The sequence below is a fragment of the Tachyglossus aculeatus genome, chromosome 3, assembly GCF_015852505.1.
Source record: "Tachyglossus aculeatus isolate mTacAcu1 chromosome 3, mTacAcu1.pri, whole genome shotgun sequence".
Classification (NCBI taxonomy): Eukaryota; Metazoa; Chordata; class Mammalia; order Monotremata; family Tachyglossidae; genus Tachyglossus; species Tachyglossus aculeatus.
Window position 1 is genome coordinate 65,620,658 of NC_052068.1, and position 20,962 is coordinate 65,641,619.

Consider the following 20,962-nt stretch of genomic DNA (forward strand, 5'->3'; position numbering starts at 1 on the left):
GTATATAATTTATCTATTTATGTTAATGTCTGTCTTCCCCTCTAGACTGTGAGCTTGTTGTGGGCAGGGAATGTGTCTGACATTATACTGTAATAATAATGATGGCGTTTGTTAAGTGAGTGCTTAGTACAGTGCTTTGTACACAGCAAGTGCTCAATAAATATGATTTTTACTATTATTAATAATAAAGTATCACTATGCCTAATTCAAATAACATTATATCATTATTTTTACTACTAATATAGGGTTAACAGAGTCAAGACACTGTAGGGGATTCCTCCTAGGTGAGGTTACAATTTACCGTTAAAAAAAAGTCTCAGAGTGGGAAAATGGAGCACCACTCACGTTGGTGAGAACGTGACTTCTTTCTGAGCTCAATTTCTTCTGATTTATTTTAAGTATTTTTAATGTAAGCAGGAACCCTCAATGGTTGACACGCAATAAGAGGCTTCAGATAGAGGTGCTTTTTGAGATGCGAATGGAAAGAACAGTTACAGCTCATTTAACTATGTTTTCAATTTTGAAAACATGAAAGATTCCTAAAATTGCTTCTGATGAGGGCATTCCTTTGTGTTAAAGCCCCTTTCTTTGGCTGCTCTCATTTCCTCGTTATTACAAATCCCTTAATCTAAAGGTAGCAAGAGATAGTGCAGGGGGTCAAATGTGCCCCCTGACAACTGGTTCTACCTGGCCCCCCAAAAGTAAAAATCTACAGACTAATCATCATTGCACATGAAAATGGTTGGATCAGGTTTGGCAGCTTGTCTATAAGTATAAATTTGTGAGGGTGACATGGAAAATTGTTTATGCAATAGATAGCATGTTGAATAGGTACTATGACCACGGAAGATTTTATGTGGGTAGTCCTCTAAAGTTTCCTGTAGTTGCACTTGCAGCAGCAATAAAGGCATCTATAGAGCAGGCTCGGAGTGAATCACACCTTAAGTGCTTGAGAAAAACAAGCAAGCGATGCATTCCCTGCCCATAGGGAACTTACATTCCCTATATAAGTGAATGGGGGTAGGGCAGACAGATATATTTACGAATGGAGAAAACCAAATAAACACCAAAGTGGCCCAAATGATCACCCACCCCATCTTATTTCCAATGTTCTTGCTTCCTAGCAGAAATTAAATTCAAATTAACTAGTCACAGCTGCTGACTGTGCATTGTCCCTGATTCAGCAGGTCCCCTTAAAACCACTCTGAACAAAACCAATGAAATGGAAATGGTTTTAAAGAGGACACTCTCTAGTTATCTTTCTTTGATCTTGTAGGGGCTGAGGGGGCTAAAAATGAACACAAAATTGCAACTAGTTCCATGGAAGCACTCTTCGCATGAAAACGTTTCATACACTGTAAAAAAGAAGAGACCGTTCGGGGTGTGCATCCATGTCCTCAAACACCAGCGAGCAGCGCAATCTGCGGAATATTACCGGCCTTCATTTTGGGCAGGGAACGTGTCTTCTAATTCTTTTGTATTGTACCCTCCCAAATGCTTAATACAGTGCTCTGCACATAGTAAGGTCTCAAAATATGGTTGACTGATTCCTTCTAAATCTCATTCTGAATACCACAATTGCACCATTCAAAGAATGATCAAAATGAAGGTGGAAGAAAGACCTCCGGTACGCCACCCTACCAAGGAGAGAGTTATTTCTAACCCTTAGCATGTATTTTCCAGAACTCTTTTAAATGCCTCAAGCAGTGGGGTTTCTACCACTATCTCTGATTGCCGCATCTATTCTACTTGATGTTCCTTCCCAAATATATCACTTTACATTTATTTATGCAAAATCACCTCACCCAGGGAGTGCGATCCAGGTCTCTAATTTCCCTCTGTCACCCTGCAGTTGGAGCTGGGCTCCTGTGCATTGATGTTATCCTTCTGTTCAATTTGCTCCAAGTGCCAAGCCAGAATACAGATCCTTTTGCCCTCTGAAGCATTAGAAAGGCCCCCGAACTGATTGTCGTTAAAAATACTTTCCTCCCCAGAAGCTGCTCATTAGCGATCAGTCTGCTACTATCTGATGAAGCAACAACTGCTTTACAGTCCCCTTTATCTCAGCAGGATATTCCCAACTGCAAGTTTATCACAGTCTAAGGGAAATACAAACATGCCCAGTTCACTGCCTTGTCCTTGCTAGTCTGTGCGGAAAGTCTCTTAAAGGTGACAATCTCATTCATTTGGCAATGCCTAAACCAACTAATTTGCCTTTCTACTGCTTGCCATCAAAGGCCTCTAACTATTTATGATGTTATTTTTAATTAGCTGCTAGAGAGAAAGTTAGGGGTGGAGAGGGAATGGTTAGGAATGTTAGATGATTGCCCTCCTGGATAGCCATCCTCAGAGTTAGGGACAGAATCCCTCCATGCTCTTCCAAACATCCTGGTACAACTAACAGAGGTGGAATATTGCACTGGAGAAGCCTTGGTTTTAATTCGAGAAAGGCATTTTTCAGGCTTGAAAATAAAGGATGAATAATAAAAAGGAATAAACATGGCCTTTATTAAGCACTTACTCTGTGCTGTGCACTGGGCTCAGCTCTGGGATACATACATGATAAGATCATGCTACGTTCCTGTTGGAAATGGGGTTCAAAGCCTGATAGGGAGAGCATGTATCTTATCCCCCTTTTAAAGGTGAGGAAACTGAGTCCGATAGCACTGAAGTGACTTGCTCAAGGTCACCCAGCAGGCCAGTGGCCGAGCTATTGTTAGGACCCATGTCTCCATGTCGTACCCCTCTCCATCCCCCCCCATCTTAACTCCTTCCCTTCCACACAGCACCTGTATATATGTATATATGTTTGTACATATTTATTACTCTATTTATTTATTTATTTTACTTGTACCTATCTATTCTATTTATTTTATTTTGTTAGTATGTTTGGTTTTGTTCTCTGTCTCCCCCTTTTAGACTGTGAGCCCACTGTTGGGTAGGGACTGTCTCTATACGTTGCCAACTTGTACTTCCCAAGCGCTTAGTACAGTGCTCTGCACACAGTAAGTGCTCAATAAATACGATTGATGATGATGATGTCTCCTAACTCCCAATCCCATACTCTTCCCACTAAGCCAACCTGCCTCCCTAAGCAATGTTACCTTGGTTTCTGTTTTTTCCTAATTCTTCTTTCCAAAAACAGGTTCTTTCCCTAGTGGCTGCTTTATAGGGAAGCAGCATGGCCAAGTGGACCAAAGGACCTGTGTTCTAAACCAGCTCTAGTGCTTGCTTGCTATGTGACCTTGGGCAAATCACTTAGGTCCTCTGTGCTTCAGTCCCCCCCACCTGCACAACGGAGATTCAACACCTGTTCTCCTTCCTACTTAGACTGTGAGCCCTACATGGGACCTGATTATTTTATACCTACCCTGGTACTTAGTACAGCACTTGACACATAGTAAGTGCTTAAATACCACAATTATTAATATTATATCCCAGTACTTAGTACAGTGCTTCAAACGTAGTAAGTGCTTAACAAATATCACAATTATTATTATTAACATTATTTTAAAGCTCTCCCCTGATTTCCCAATAGAGTCCCTATTTATTTTACTTGTGCATATTTATTCTATTTATTTTATTTTGTTAATATGTTTTGTTTTGTTCTCTGTCTCCCCCTTCTAGACTGTGAGCCCGCTGTTGGGTAGGACCTGTCTCTATATGTTGCCAACTTGTACTTCCCAAGCGCTTAGTACAGTGCTCTGCACACAGTAAGTGCTCAATACGATTGATGATGATGATGATATTTTAAATGCTCTCTTCCCTGAGAGAAGTTACAAGAGTTATTCCAGGCTCAAAACTCATGCTTAGAATGGACTCAGGCCTGAGTGGGATACACCCCTTCTTTCCTGTTTTGGGCTTCCTCAAACCAACTCCTGGAACTTCCTAAAGACTCAGGCCTGGTCAGTGATTACCTGGGGCAGAATTTGTCTCATCTTTGTGGACTACAATCCCCAGGGGTGCCTGAACTCCGGCTGGACTGCGGAGCCTGCACAAGATTGCTCTTGTGTACTCAATCATATTTATTGAGCACTAACTGTTTGCAGAGCACTGTACTAAGAGCTTGGGAGAATACGACAATAAAGAGACACATTTCCTGTCCACAATGAGCTTACAATCCAGAGGGGGAGACAGACATTAATATAAATAAATTACAGATATGTACTTAAGTGCCGCAGAGGGGAGTGGGAGAAGAGGAAAGGAGGGCTTGTACATATCTATTCTATTTACTTTATTTTGTTAGTATGTTTGGTTTTGTTCTCTGTCTCCCCCTTTTAGGCTGTGAGCCCACTGCTGGGTAGGAACTGTCTCTATATGTTGCCAACTTGTACTTCCCAAGCGCTTAGTACAGTGCTCTGCACACAGTAAGCGCTCAATAAATATGACTGATTGATTGATCGAGGGCTTAGTCAGGGAAGGCTTCTTGGAGGAGATATGCCTTATTCCAGTGCACTACTTTAGTCCCACATTCTATATCTTTTTCCCGCCTTCCCCAGTGAGAAGACAAATTGGACTTTGTCTGTCCCAACCAATACACGGACATCAGTTTCAACTCCAACTCGGCTCGGCTTTGAAATTTCAGCCCAAACAGGGTCCTAAGCATGTGATACATGCCACCGAAGTGAACCTAGAGAGACTGATCTAGAACCAGCCAAGTCTCTACTGGAGGCAAGGAAGCTCTGGTTTCTTTCTAGTCATTATATTTCCTCCAAGGACAGAATAATGAATTTCTTCCATGTTGACTACATAAGATTGTTAATACTGTACCTCTTTGCCTTCCAAAACCTGTTCCCCAGATTGTTGTCCTGAAAGGACATTTATAGGGTGAGTACACTTAGGCAGAGGATTGTTGTTCTCTTTACTCTGCGGATGGTTCTCCAGAAAGCAAACACGTCTCTGGTGCAAATTCTATTTTTGCACTAAATCTGCAGAGGAAAGAACTCCTACTAGGTACATGCCTATATTACTGAAGACACTGCTAGCTAGGCAAGACCAGAGGTTTTTAGAGTCATATCCTCCCACTATTTCCTCCCTCAGATGTCAATCTGATAAGATTCCCATGCAACACCCCACAGGAAACTTATCTAGTCTTTATGACCCAAATTCAAAGCTTTTCAGCTCTTCTCTGCTCAAATGGGACAAAAACTTACTGACCATAAACACCATGGTGAAAGCATGGGCCTGGAAATCAGAAGGACCTCGGTTCTAATCCTGCCTCTGCAACTTGTCTGCTGTGTGACCATGGGCAAGTTACTTAACTTCTCTGTGCCTCAGTTACCTCATCTGTAAAACGGGATTAAGACCGTGAGCCCCATGTGGGACAGGGATTGTGTCCAACTGCTTACTTTGTATCTACCCCAGTGCATAAGACAGTGTCTGGCACATATAGCAAGTGCTTAACAAAAATTATATTTCAAAAAATAATCTCAGAATCCACCTGTTTGTTTTTTAACAGCATTATCAGTTTGGCCTGGGCAGACACATGGTTAGTTCTGAGACTGTCAGAGGGACAAAAAGTGCTCTTTATTCTGAAATGAGTGACCATATCTGGCTCCACACCGTGACCTGGAAGGTTTGCAGTGTCATCCCTTTATTTCAAAGGCTGGAGGGGTGTAAGGCTGGAACAGTGCCATGCTAATTTCCTAGGGTCTCCCTAGAGAAGCAGCATGGCTCAGTGGAGAAGAGCACGGGCTTTGGAGTCAGAGGTCATGGGTTCAAACCCCGGCTCTGCCAATTGTCAGTTGTGTGACTTTGGGCACGTCACTTAACTTCTCTGTGCCTCAGTTGCCTCATCTGTAAAATGGGGATTGAGACTGTGAGCCCCATGTGGGACAACCTGATCACCTTGTGACCTCCCCAGCGCTTAGAACAGTGCTTTGCACATAGTAAGCCCTTAATAAATGCCATCATTATTATTACCCGCTCAGGTAGCCTCCTGACTAAGGCAGCTTCCCCAACTTGCTTTGGCTTCTTCCTCTCCCTGGAACTCAGCTCTCTCCCATTTCTGGACCCACTCAGGTATGGCAGGGAGAAGAATTCTGCTTAAACAGAATTCAGATCTTCAAGGGCGGGGGGCCAGCTTGCTCAAGCCAGGGAAGTGCGGGGCTTGATTCCTCCTGGCACCTCGGGCATAAATGCTAAATGCCCCCACACCCTCTCATTTCACCTCTATGGTGCCTACGGCCCCTCTAATTATTATTAATGATAATAATGGTATTTGTTAAGCAGTTACTATGTGCCAGGCACTGTACTAAGCTCTGGGACAGATACAAGCAAATGGGGTTGGACACAGTCCCTGTCCCACATAGGTTTCACAGTCTTATTCCCCATTTTACAGTAACTGAGGCACAGAGAAGTGAAGTGACTTGCCTAAGGTCGTACAGCAGACAAGTGGCGGAGCTGGGATTAGAACCCACTACCTTCTGACTCCCAAGCCTGTATCCACTAAGCCAGGCTGCTTCTCTAGTTCTAGTTCTCCATGACTTCCCACCATATCCACATATTCCCTCCTCTTCATGGCACACAGGCAAAGGCAGATTGATAAATCAGCACCAGAAAGGAGGTGGTGCATGCAGAGTCCCAGGGCACCCACCTGCAGCAGACATGGGGCACGGGTAGTCCCCTGGCTTACCTCTTCCCGCCTCTCCTGCTGCCATTACAGTAAGCGCTCAATAAATACGATTGATGATTACGCCAATTTGTCCACTTCCAATGGGGTGGTTGCGATCTTGAAATGCTTTCTTCAGAAGGAAAGACCTGTGCGCCCTAGGCCTTAGCAAAAACTTTAGAGACCCCCCAATCTTAAGGGGGATCTTTCATATCCAAGCTTTCTTCAGCAGGGTAATTCAGCTCCCTCGTTGACTTTATGACATTTTGACCTGGAACCCAAATTCCCAACAGAGACCTGGAAACGCAGCCCAGCCTAGTGGATAGAGACCGGATCTGGGAGTCAGAAGGACCTGGGATCTGAACCCAGCTCCGCCACGTCTGTGTGACCTTGGGCGAGTCACTCCACTTCTCTGCGCCTCAGTTACCTCATCTGTAAAATGGGGATTAAGACTGTGAGCCCCATGTGGGACAGGGACTGGGTCCAACCTGATAAGCTTATATCTACCCCAGGGATAAGAACAGTGCTTGATACATGGTAAGCACTTAAATACTGCCATCATTATTATTATTAAAGCCGAATCACAGAAGACTAAGGGTATTAATGCAGGCCTCCCATACCAACACTTTAGGGAGCTACGCTCGTTTCCCCAACTCCTGTGAACCAACAGACCACACATTAATTGAGAAACTGATTTTCCAGAGACAGGGCAAAGAAAAGGCTGGCACTTTCCCACTCACCACTGTCATATCACCTCACAACACCTTGCAAGATGGCTCACCTCCCTTACCGGGCCCAACCTTTGAGCTGAATTTCCTGCCACTCCCTTCTGCAGTCTGATTTCCCTACTTGCCCCTGTCTTCCTTAATCCAAACAGTAACAAAAGCTAATTAGTGAGAATTTGCCATAAATGTCAAGGAGGGGAGGAAGACAAGAGGAAGAGGAAGGTTAGGAGAAAGGGGAGGAAGAAAAACACGCAATGATCCCTTCCAGCTGGGACGGATGAGTCTGGACAAAACAGCATCAAGGCCTTCAGCTACGTGAACGGGATAGCCAGCACAAAGCCACTTTGCAAGAGGAGAAATTCCTCAGAGAGCAAAGGACAGCTACTTCTTAGAAAAAAGGGGAAGGCACCACAGGGGACCAGAACACATGCCTGGGTGGATGGCTGGCACTGCCAGGCTGGGCTCTCTGGTAGGAATGCCTGCAGCTGCTGAGCATTGTGTCATTAATTAGCATCAGTGGTATTGCTCTGGGCACAAGAAAACTGCCAAGTGACTTGGTTACAGAATAGAGGGGATGGAGAAAGAGAGGATCTGGTAGTTGTCCACAGATTCTCTACCTCCCAAAGGGCGAGTGGCTCTTTGGCTACAAAAGCAGAATTAAAGGATGTTTAAAAGTGCCGATATTTGAGGACTGCAAACTGAAGAATGAGAGATGTTTGGGCTAATTTTGAATAATAATAACAGTATTTGTTGAACGCTTACTATGTGCCAAGCGCTAGGGTGCATACAAGCAAATCGGGTTGGACACAGTCCCCGTCCCACGGGGGGGCTCACGGTCTCAATCCCCATTACTGAGGCCCAGAGAAGTGAAGTGACTTGCCCAAGGTAAGAGCAGACATTAGAACCCATGAACTTCTGACGCCCAGGCCCGTGCTCTCTCCATTATGCCATGTTGCTGCCCTAGGATTTCCAAGGTGGAAGATGGAGATCTGATAATCCATGTGACCAAGAGAGGGAACAGCTCCTCCCTTGACCAGCCTGCAGGGTATGGACTGCAATTCGGAAGAGCTTCTTCTCCTGGAATTGTGCCGGAGATTTTAGTGCACTGAAAAAGCAAAGGCTCCAGAATAGCAGCTGCTTGGCACTCTAATCCAGGACTGTTCTGGAGCAGAAATGCAACAACACTCAATTAGGAAGCTTGGCTTTATGCATATGGAGATAATACACTGGGGAAACTACACTCGTAAAACTCAAACACAATCCTTTAAATAAGAGGCTAGGAAAAAAAATAAATTATTTATAAATATTATAAATAATAATAAATAATAAATAAATAATAATAATAAGTAAAAATCACCTTGCTCTAAAGGAGCCACATGGAGGGAACTATCATTACCGATCCATCCATCACCCACTTTGGATACATGGGAGGTCCCACAGCATTTAACACAGCCCAATTCATCCACCTTGAAGTTAAAAGGTTTTTCCATCATTAATGCCCTGATTAGGTGACAGGTAAGACACCCAACCTTGAGTCAGGGGGCAGCTACCCCTTCACCAGCAATTTGGGGTCCTGCCCAGGGAGGTTCAGAGTCAACCCTCTGCCATACTGACCTTTAGTATGTTTCTGCCGTCAAACGATTCTCTCTCCTTCAGGCCAGGTTTAGTTGCAAGGAAGGGGCTCTTCTCTTCAGCTGGAAATAATACATTGGGAACATCAGATGAGGCCCGTGTTATCTGATTGTCCCCACCTGGTTTTACATCCAATCTGTGAGAATATCTCCACCCACCCTTAAAGAGGCCTTCTCGGTAGCCTCATACTTTATCTTAAACACTACCACTAAGATTACTTGGGATTTATTGGGGACTGGATAAAATATATCCTCAGAGGGTTTTCAACAGAAAGGGAGAACTTGATAAGAAAGGGAAGCTAAGTCAAATTCCAGGGCCTGTCAGGGCAAGAACTCCCTGCAGGAGGGGCCTGCCAAGATCTTCCTAAACCTCAGCCCTTGTTTAAATTATTTTATTAGGTCACTTAGGAAAGTGCAAGAAACTTGACGCCAGCTATAAAACCAAGCTCTTCTGCAAACTCCGGCTAAATTGGGGAGCCTGAGTTTCCCCAGCTGTAAAGTAAAATCCCACTTAACAATAACAATTATAATAATAATGATTGTGGTATTTGTTAAGTGCTTACTATAGGCCAGGCACTGTACTGAGCACTGGGGTAGATATAAGCAAATGGGAGGAAAACTTGGCTTCAGATCCACAACGTGGGGTGGGGGTAAGAATTCACGGGACTCTATTAGTGACATTTGTATAGTGCTTACTATATGCCAGCCTCTGTACTAAGCACTGGGGTAGATACAAAGTAATTGGGATGAGTACAATCCCTATCACACATAGGGCTCACAGCTTTCAACCCCATTTTACAGATAATAACAACGATGGTATTTGTTAAGCGCTTACTATGTGCAAAGCACTGTTCTAAGCACTGGGGAGGTTACAAGGTGATCAGGTTGTCCCATGGGGGCTCACAGTCTTAATCCCCATTTTACAGATGAGGGAACTGAGGCACAGAGAAGTGAAGTGACTTGCCTGAGGTCACGGAGCAGACGGGTGCCGAATCTGGGATTAGAACCCACGTCCTCTGACTCTCAAGCCCATGCCTTTTCCACTAGGTCATGCTGCTTCTCTAACTCAAGGTCCAAACCTTCCTGGTTCACAGATTTTTCCTTCCCAATCTACTCTTCACCCAGGATGTGCACAGGGAGGAAAATCAAAGCCAATAAGGGCAGCTACTAATATACCTGATTATGAGGAGCAGTATGACTTAGAGAAAAGAGAAGTTTCTGGGAGTCAGAGGACCTAGGTTTCAACCCCAGCTAGGCTATGTACCTGATGTGTGACCTTGGGTAAGTCAATTAATCAATCAATTAATGGTATTTATTGAGTGCTTACTATGTTCAGAACACTCTACTAACTGCTTGGGAGAATACAACACCATCCTTCCTCTTTCACAAGCCCATAACATTGACTTTATCCTTGATTCTTCTCTGTCATTCAACCCACCACTAAATCCTGTCAGTCCCACCTTCAAAATTCAGCTAAAATCTACCCTTTCCTCTCCATCCAAACTGCTACCATGTTAATACAATCATTCCTTCATTCAGTTGTACTTATTAAGCGTTTACTGTGTGCAAAGCACTGTATTACGCACCTGGGAGAGCACAATATAACTACGGACACTTTCCCTGCCCAGAATGAGGGCCTGGAATGCCCTCCCTCCACACACCCGCCAAGCTCTCTCTCTTCCTCCCTTCAAAGCCCTACTGAGAGCTCACCTCCTCCAGGAGGCCTTCCCAGGCTGAGCCCCCTTTTCCCCCTCCTCCTCCCCATCCCCCCCACCTCCTTCCCCTCCCCACAGCCCCTGTATATATGTTTGTACAGATTTATTACTCTATTTTACTTGTACATATTCACTATTCTATGTATTTTGTTACTGATGTGCCTCTAGCTTTATTTCTATTTGTTCTGACGACTTGACACCTGTCCACATGTTTTGTTCCGTTGTCTGTCTCCCCCTTCTAGACTGTGAGCCCGCTGTTGGGTAGGGACCGTCTCTATATGTTGCCAACTTGTCCTTCCCAAGCGCTTAATACAGTGCTCTGCACACAGTAAGCACTCAATAAATATGATTGAATGAATGAATGAACGAGCTTCAACCTGGATCACTGCATCAGCCTCCTTGCTGACCTCCCAGCCTCCTGTCTCTCCCCACTCCAGTCCGTACTTCACTCTGCTGCCCAGATCATTTTTCTACGAAAATGTTCAGGACATATCACCCCACTCCTCAAAAAACTCCAATGGTTGCCCATCCACCCCTGCATCAAACAAAAACTCCTCAAACCATTGGAAAGCAACTCTACCACCTTGTCCCCTCCTACCTCACTTCATTTCTCTCCTTCTACAACTCAGCCCGCACACTTCACTCCTCTAGTACTAACCTTCTCACTTTGCCTCGATCTCACCTAGCTCACTGCAGACCCCTAGCCCACGTCCTGCCTCTGGCCTGAAATGCCCTTCCTCCTCAAATCTGATAGACAATTACTGTCCCTTCCTTCAAAGCCTTACTGAAGGCCCATCTCCTCCAAGAGGCCTTCCCAGTCTAAGCTTCCTTCTTCCTTCTGCGTCACTCTGACTTGCTCCCTTTGCTCTTCCCCCCTCCCAACCCCAGAGCACTTATGTACGTATCTGTCATTTATTTATTTGTAGTGATGCCTGTCTCCCCCCATCTAGGCCGTAAGCTCATTGTGGGCAGGGACTGTGTCGGTTTATTGTTGTATTGTACTCTCCCAAGCACTTAGTACATTACTCCGAACACAGTAAGCACTCAATAATTATGACAATGAATGAAGGTATGAACGAATGAACAGAATTAGCAGACACAAGAACAAAGGCTTTTGACCTAGGACGCTGCCATGGAGACTGGCTTCCTATGCCTCAGCTACCTCAACTCTATAATGAGGTTTCAATACCTGTTCTCCTTCCTACTTAGATTGTAAGCCCTGTGTAGAACAGGGGCTGTGACTGACTCAATTATCTAGTATCTTCTCCAGTGCTTAGAACAATGCTTGACACAGAGTAAGTGCTCAGCAAATACTACAATTATTATCGTATAAGTGTTTATACCTCGTCTTGTCTTATGTCGTCGAGTCGTTTCCAACCCATAGCAACACCACAGACACAACGTCCCGCTCTCCATTTGCAATCGTTCTGGTAGTGTATCCACACAGTTTTATTGGTAAAAATACACACAATATAAACTAATCTGGAAAATTGACTACTTGCACGTATGGTAGAAAAAGTGGAACCAGAATTCCACTCCTCCCTGACACCTCTCCATCCATTTCCTGGGCCCATTCAGTGAGATATTAGGCCTAAGAAAAAAAAATCCACAAGCACCAACAAAACCTGAGATGCTAGGTTTTCCTGGTACCACAGTGACTTCAACACGACCACTCCTGCTGACCTAAAGTTGCATCATGATTCTTAGGGGAACGTACCACTGGGGTCTTTCCTGAAGAGCGTGTTCATGATAGTAGCGTGGAGTTTCACCTTATCCCATTCCTTCAGCATCAGCCCTGAGGCCACAAACCGTTCCACCAGTTGGTCAGCTATCAGCTGCAGCCTGGAAAAGTCAAGAAACAGAAAATGTGTGGGAGAAATCACCACGGAGAGAAAATTCAGGCGGTCCCAAATCACAGGGAAAACTTCGACTTTGCTGGCTCCTAAACACTCTAAGAATCTGTGCTGGTGGGAATTAGACATTGGCTCTGGCCCTTCAAGGGGCTAATCAATCTACGAATAAAGTGGGGAGAGGGGACTGGTGACAGACACATAAGGAGAAATGACACAATAATGTGGCCTAGTGGAAAGAGTACAGGCCTGGGGAGTCAGAGGACCTGGATTCTAATACCGGCTCTGCCACCAGCCTGCTGTGTGACCTAGGACAAGTCCCTTAACTTCTCTGGATCTTGATTTTTCTCATCTGTGAAATGGGGAATAAATACCTCTCCTCCCTTCTACTTAGACTCTGAGCTCTAGGTGGGCCCACTGTTCTTTTAGACTGTGAGCCCTCTGTTGGGTAGGGACTGTCTCTATATGTTGCCAATTTGTACTTCCCAAGCGCTTAGTACAGTGCTCTGCACATAGTAAAAGCTCAATAAATACGATTGATGATGATGATGATGATGATGACAGGGACTGTGTCTGACCTAATTAACTTGTATCTGGCCCAGTGCTTGGCACCTAGTAAGTGCTTAACAAAAGGGGAAGCAGTGTGGTCCAGTGGATAGAGCACAGGGTTGGGAGTCAGAAGGACCCGAGTTCTAATCCTGGCAGTGCCACTTGTCTGTTGTGTGATCTTGGGTAAGTCTCTTAACTTCTCTGTTACCTCAGCTGTAAAACAGGGATTGTGAGCCCCATGTGGGCCATGGACAGTGTCCAAATTGATTAGCTTGTATCTACCCCAGTGCTTAGAGCAGTGCCTGGTACATAGTAAGTGCTTAACAAATACCACTAAAAAAAAGAAAGTGCCTGGCAATCGTAAACACTTTACAAATACCATTAAAAAACCCAAATACTACAATGATTATTATTTTTATTAAAACAACCTAAGACTAGGACAAATACATGAAGAAAAAACAAAAAAGCAGTAGGGGCACTGTCACTAGAACAGGAGAGGTTCACCCGTTTCTAGACTGTGAGCCCGTTGTTGGGTAGGGATTGTCTCTATTGGTTGCTAAAATGTACTTTCCAAGCGCTTAGTACAGCACTCTGCAAGTAGTTAAGCGCTCAATAAATACGACTGAATGAATGAATTATATTTATTGAGCACTTACTACGTGCAGAGCATTGTACTAAGCACTTGAAAGTACAACAGAATTAGCAGAGCCGTTCCCTGCCCATAATGAGCTCACGGTCTAGAGGGGGAGACAGACATTAACAGCTCAGAGCCCCAAAGTGACCGCCTCCACTGCGGCTGGCACCGTGACCTCGCTATCATTCACTATTTTGTGGAGGCCTCGTGCTGCCTCTCCTTCTGTCCTTCCCGCCCCACTGTTGCAAATCAGAATGGGATCAAACTCCCAGGACAACACAGAGGGGCCCAATCCAGGTTACGGATGAGGTGGTGAGGCAGCCTGGGGGCTGGGGACCTGAGGGGGCTTCTGACTTTCCTACCACAATTGTGTAGTGTTGCCAGGAAATCTAACATTAATACTCAATTCATCCACTTCAAACAAAGCTACTGTGAAACCAACACTCACTGCTAAAGCTCTAGAATGTACGCTTGTTGTGGGCAGGAAATGCATCTGTTTATTGCTATACTTTACCCTCCCAAGTGCTTATTCCGTGCTCTGCACACAGTAAGCGCTCAATAAAAATGAATGAATGAATGAATGAGCATCCAGACAAACATTCCGATCTCCAAGCAAAGGTATACATTTAAAACAAATGATTGGGTATTGGATCAGGAAGTTGGAAACTTAATTGGACTGCTTCTCCTTTAATGAAACTTCAAAACATTCTACGGCATCAGAACTACCAATCATCATCATCATCATCATCAATCGTATTTATTGAGCGCTTACTATGTGCAGAGCACTGTACTAAGCGCTTGGGAAGTACAAATTGGTAACATATAGAGACAGTCCCTACCCAACAGTGGGCTCACAGTCTAAAAGGGGGAGACAGAGAACAAAACCAAACATACTAACAAAATAAAATAAATAGAATAGATATGTACAAGTAAAATAAATAAATAGCGTAATAAATATGGACATACATATATACAGGTGTTGTGGGGAAGGGAAGGAGGTAAGATGGGGGGGGATGGAGAGGGGGGCGAGGGGGAGAGGAAGGAAGGGGCTCAGTCTGGGAAGGCCTCCTGGAGGAGGTGAGCTCAATGACTTCTAAAGATTTGGGCCTTTTCCAAATTCCGAATGACAAAATGATTTACGCCTAAATTCAACTATATGCCTGTCGGCTCTCATTACTATCACAGCAGGGCACTTGTTTGGTTAAATAAAGCTGTCCATTTTGTCTGTTTTGCCCACTTTGCTCTGGGCTCCAGAGAAGAGGTGATCAGGAGACTTACAGAGAAGGGGATGAGAAGCTACTGAAGAGGTGAGGAGCCAAGTGGATTCTCCCTCAGCAAGTGTGTCTTTGTTTTCCATTTTTATTCTATTCCTTCTCAAAAACCCAGTATTTAAAGAGTTTCTTTTTTCTTTCTTTGGGATAGAGTCAGTGATGAGGACAGAAGGGAAAGGGAAATAGCATTGCTAGGAGAGATGCAAGTCAGTTAAGCTGTTTATTAGTTTCCCTGGATGATGAACCCCAGCCTCCTACCGCGACTGTCACAAAATCTCTGTCATTTACAAATCTTTAAACAGGAAGGCTAAAGGGTTTATGGAGGCCGGTAGTGGGAAATTAAAGGGCGTAGTCACCCTTAAAGCTCATGCCCTTTCATTAATGCCAAGCACTGAGAGCGAAGCAGGCAACCAGCCTTTATAGAGAAGCGGCGTGGCTCAGCGGAAAGAGCCCAGGCTTGGGAGTCAGAGATCGTTGGTTCTAATCCCGGCTCTGCCACTTGTCTGCTGTGTGACCTTAGGCAAGCCACTTAGCTTCTCTGTGCCTCAGTTCCCTCATCTGTAAAATGGGGATTAAGACTGTGTGCCCCACGTGGGACAATCTGATTACCTTGCATCCCCCCGCCCCCAGCACTTAGAACAGTGCTTGGCACATAGTAAGCGCTTAACAAATGCCATCGTTATTATTGTAGGTCTTTGCTTTCTTTACCTGAAAACTCCTGCCAGCTCCACAACATCGCCGTCGACCCCCGGCCCACGTCACCCCCCTGGCCTGGAATGCCCTCCCTCTGCCCATCCACCAAACTAGCTCTCTTCCTCCCTTCAAGGCCCTACTGAGAGCTCACCTCCTCCAGGAGGCCTTCCCAGACTGAGCCCCCTCCTTCTTCTCCCACCTTACCTCCTTCCCTACCCCACAGCACCTGTATATATGTATATATGTTTGTACATATTTATTACTCTATTTATTTATTTTACTTGTACATATCTATTCTATTTATTTTTTTTGTTAATATGTTTTGTTCTCTGTCTCCCTCTTCTAGACTGTGAGCCCACTGTTGGGTAGGGACCGTCTCTAGATGTTGCCAACTTGTAATTCCCAAGCGCTTGGTACAGTGCTCTGCACGTAGTAAGCGCTCAATAAATACGATTGATTGATTGAATGACTGATCCAGAGGCCCCTCGCCCCAAGGGTTCTAGCCATAAAGCCATTCACCCATAAACCCAAACAGTTTGGGGGATCCAATCTGAAGGAGAAGCAGCGTGGCTCAGTGGAAAGAGCCCGGGCTTTGGAGTCAGAGGTCAGGGGTTCAAATCCCAGCTCCGCCAGTTGTCAGCTGTGTGACTTTGGGCAAGTTGCTTTACTTCTCTGTGCCTCAGTTACCCCATCTGTAAAATGGGGATTAAGACTGTGAGCCCCCCGTGGGACAACCTGATCACCTTGTAACCTCCCCAGCGCTTAGAACAGTGCTTTGCACATAGTAAGCGCTTAATAAATGCCATCATCATCATCATTATTATTATTATCCCCTCCCTGAGACCTCTCCCAGCGGGGTTTCCCCTTTCATCCATGCTCCAGGAGGGGGCGCCATCAACCACCCCTTCTCATTCAGGGCCAGGCAGATGGAGAAATCCCAAATCAATCAATCAATCATATTTATTGAGCGCTTACTGTGTGCAGAGCACTGTACTAAGCGCTTGGGAAGTACAAGTTGGCAACATCTAGAGACAGTTCCTACCCAACAGTGGGCTCACAGTCTAAAAGGGGGAGACAGAGAACAAAACCAAACATACTAACAAAATAAAATAAATAGAATAGATATGTACAAGTAAAATAAATAAATAAATAGAGTAATAAATATGTACAAACATACATACTTATATACAGGTGCTGTGGGGAAGGGAAGGAGGTAAGATGAGGGACCATCTTTTAGGGACCATCCTTTAGGGACCACCTAAAGGACCATCCATTCATTCATTCATTCATTCATTCAATCGTATTTATTGAGCACTTACTGTGTGCAGAGCACTGTACTAAGCGCTTGAGTCTTATAGAGACCCAACATAGAGAGACGGTCCCTACCCAACAATGGGACCAGAGAAGGGTTGGACCGTCGATGCTCAGCGGATCGATTAAAAGCTGCTACGGGCATACCGCCTGCACACGGCTTTTTCCCGGACCACACGGTAAGTACGGTAATAGAGCCAGAGCCTGGGAGTAAGAAGGGTTCTAATCCCTGCTCCAGCACTTGTCTGCTGCATGACCTTGGGCAAGTCACTTCACTGGGCCTCAGTTACCTCATCTGTAAAATGGGAACTGAGATTGTGAGCCCCATGTGGGACAGGGACTGTGTCCAACCCGCTATCCTTGTATCCACCCCGGTGCTTAGTACAGTTCCCGGCACATAGTCAGCGCTTAACGAACACCATAATAATTGTTGTTATTATTACAGTCTGCAGGGCAACTGCCATGGGGTTTTTGGCGCTTAATTTTCTAGCTTTCCATCACATGAGTCTTAAAATGAGTGATAAAAATGAAAGGAATATTACAGTTGACATAGAACAAATGAATGGAAAATAGCCCAAGTGAAAAGGATGCTTAATTACACTATGGAGATAATGAAGTCAATGGCTTTATTAATTATAACAATAAGATGAAGCTTATTTTGGCTTCATGAAGCAGGGCCAGAGGAGCAGAGAGAATGGCTCACGCTCCTTGTTTACAAAACGGGCACATTTCAGGGCTTTCATTTTAATTTTAAGTTTCCACCAAGTTTAATAAGTGCCCACTGAGTCAGTTACCCGGAACTAGACTCTAGGGGCCAATGAAGGAGAAAACAAGCATTTTCCCTAATCCCTTTCCCTTCTTTCACCCTTGTTCTTGGATTAGTACACCTTATTCTCCCCACCCTCAGCTCCACAGCACTCATGTGCATATCCAAAATGTATTTATTTATATTAATGTCTGCCTCCCCCTCTAGACTGGGAGCTCTTTCTGGGCAGGGAACAAGCCTACCAACTCTATTATATTGTACTCTCCAAAGCGCTTGGTGCAGTGCTCAGCACCTAGTAAGCACTCAACAGATATGATTGGTTGATATGCCCCCAAAGAGATTAAAGTCTAAAAGGCATTAATGAAAATATGGATCAAACTAAGACACAATCATTAGCAATACAGGCACAGAACGTATAAGCTCAATAGTATCATGTACAAAATATACAAAGATAACAAAGGAGAAGCCAGGCAATCAGGAATTAATAGAGCACAGTGTCATGTCAAGCAAGAGAGTTGGGGAGATGGGCCAGAATGTAGTTTGTATTTAGTGATGTGTTTCCGAGAAACCTTGGGAGCCATGCTATTCAATATTTTTGTTGATGACTTACTAACCCTGGTGACAATAAATTACGGCCACTGCACATGTGTTGCCCTAGAAATGCTAGATTCCCTTGCAGACCGACTGAGGGTCAGTGGCCACTCACTAACCCGAAAGTCAAGATTGAGCCACAACCATCCTGATCTATCTATAATGCTCATCAATCAATCACTCAATCAATGGTATTTACTAAGCACTTGGGACAGTACATTACTCAAGGGAATTACACCTAATGGATAAAACCACAGGCCTGAAAGTCATAGGACCTGGGTTCTTATCCCAGCTCCACCACATGCCTGCTGTGTGACCTTGGGCAAGTCACAATTTCATTGGGCCTCAGTTTCTTCAATTGTAAAATGGGGATTCAACACCCATTCTTCCTCCTACCTGGATTGTGAGCCCCATGTGAGACAGGGACTATATCTATCCAGCCTTATTAGTTTGGATCTACCCCAGCTCTGCAAAGTACTTGGCACATAGTAAGCGCTTAACAAATACCATAAAAAAATAGAGTTGATAGACACTGTCCAGCCCACAAGGAGCTTACAGACGAGAGGGGCTGTCTCACTATCATCCCCTACCTAAAACCATTCTGATGATGTCTTGCCTTATGCTGTCGAATCATCCCCGATCCATAGCACACCATGGGCACACCTCTCGCAGAACGCCCCACCTCCAACTGCGTATGGTTGTGCATCCATAGAGTTCTCTTGGTAAAAATACAAAAGTGGTTTACCATTACCCCCTTCCGCGCAGTAAAGTTGAGTTTCTGCCCTCGACTCTCTCCCATGCCGCTGCTGCCCAGCACAGGGGAGATTTGACTTGTGACAGATTGTCTTCCACTTGCTAGCCAGTGGCCAAGCTAGGAATGGAATGGGTAAGCCTCTGCTCAACTCTCCCTCCCGTAGTCGAGACTGGTAGAGTACTGGAAACTCTCCAGGTGAGACCCTGAGATCTTACCTCTCAATGCTAGTACTTGTTTCATTCCTTTGTCTCTGGCATTTTTATTGCTTTCCAGCCCACTGTTGGGTAGGGACTGTCTCTATATGTTGCGAATCTGTACCTCCCAAGCGCTTAGTACAGTGCTCTGCACATAGTAAGCGCTCAATAAATACGATTGATGATGATGATGATGATTGGGAAGTAATAATGATAATAATGTTGGTTATATTTGTTAAGCACTTACTACGTGCCAGGCACAGTTCTAAGGGCTGGGGGAGATACAAGGTAATCAAGTTGTCCCACGTGGGGCTCACAGTCTTCATCCCCATTTTACAGATGAGGTAACTGTATATATGTATATATGTTTGTACATATTTATTACTCAATTTATTTATTTATTTTACTTGCACATATCTATTCCATTTATTTTGTTAGTATGTTTGGTTTTGTTCTCTGTCTCCCCCTCTTAGACTGTGAGCCCACTGTTGGGTAGGGACTGTCTCTATATGTTGCCAACTTGCACTTCCCAAGCGCTTAGTACAGTGCTCTGCACACAGTAAGCGCTCAATAAATATGATTGATTGATTGAGGCCCGGAGAAGTGAGGTGGTGTGCCCAAGGTCACACGGCAGACAAGTGGCAGAGTCCGGATTAGAACCCGCGTCCTCTGGCTCCCAAGCCCGGGCTCTTTCCACCAAGTCACGCTGCTTCTCAGTGCTTGGGAAAGTAACAGAAGCCCAAGACACATTCTCTTCCCACAGAGAGGGGGATAAAAACATAACAATACTTCACTATTAGACCGTAAACCTCTCAAGGCGGGGATTGTACTTTGCCCTTGTCTAACTTTAGTCTTCCCCACAGGGCCTTCAATAAATTTAGTTCATTGATTGGTTAAAAATGGACTTCAGGAAGTGGGGGTCAGTTTGTGCTGGGTTCAACTTGCATTTGGAGAAGGGTAATGTACCAATAGAGGGGACATTCTGGTCACTCACCTGTTCGAGCCATCCGTCATGTGTACTTTGGCGTAAAGGATATCGACCATGCTGGGGTCGTCATTCATATATTCTACCCCTGCCATCTTTACCGGGAGAGCTTTGCCTCCAGCAATCTGGCTTCAAAGAGAAAAGAGAGGGAATCATTAGGCTAAGAGGGTTGTCCTTTCTCCAAGCAGGGGTCAGTGCTCCCCATAACAGAAGTGGCTGCATAAAAGGCCTATCAAGTCTGCAATCTTCTCTGCATACAGGAGAAGCCGAGCACTGACTTGCATTATTAATTGTAGGCCGGATGCTAATCCACTCATGCAGAGATCATGTTGTCTCCTCCCTCCGGTCTTTTTCCTCTTTATGCAGAGGAGTAGAAAATCCTCTTCCAAAAAATGGGCCAAGCTGCCTTCTGACCAGGATTACCAAAACTAGCTGCTATTTCTCCCAGCAAGGTCCCTCCAGCTTCCTCCAGCTCCCTGCATTAGCAGTCTGCATTGAGCCCATTCCTCATGCCCCCCTCTAGACTGAAAGCTCACTGCGGGCAGGGAATGTGTCTGTTCACTGTTGTATTGTACTCTTCCAAGCGCTTAGTACAGTGCTCTGCACACAGTAAGTACTCAATAAATACGACAATGAATGAACAATGGAACTGCCAGACAGCAGTGCTCTGGGGACCCAAGCCC

General features: G+C 44.9%; 1 protein-coding gene and 1 non-coding gene across 4 annotated transcripts in view; both read right to left on the reverse strand.

The window, feature by feature from the left end:
• The window catches only part of ASCC1 (activating signal cointegrator 1 complex subunit 1), an 82,618-nt gene that overhangs the window by 21,130 nt on the left and 40,526 nt on the right, over positions 1–20,962 (reverse strand). For all 3 annotated transcript variants that reach the window (XM_038744012.1, XM_038744011.1, XM_038744010.1), the window contains 3 exons: positions 20,289–20,408; positions 12,399–12,523; positions 8,950–9,029 (listed from right to left, as the gene is read on the reverse strand). In XM_038744012.1, the coding sequence (XP_038599940.1) occupies positions 8,950–9,029; positions 12,399–12,523; positions 20,289–20,408 (325 nt within the window). The remainder of the gene's footprint in view (positions 1–8,949; positions 9,030–12,398; positions 12,524–20,288; positions 20,409–20,962) is intronic.
• On the reverse strand, positions 19,176–19,313 carry LOC119926292. The gene has a single exon (XR_005450180.1). It is a non-coding gene; the product is annotated as a small nucleolar RNA SNORA7 (small nucleolar RNA).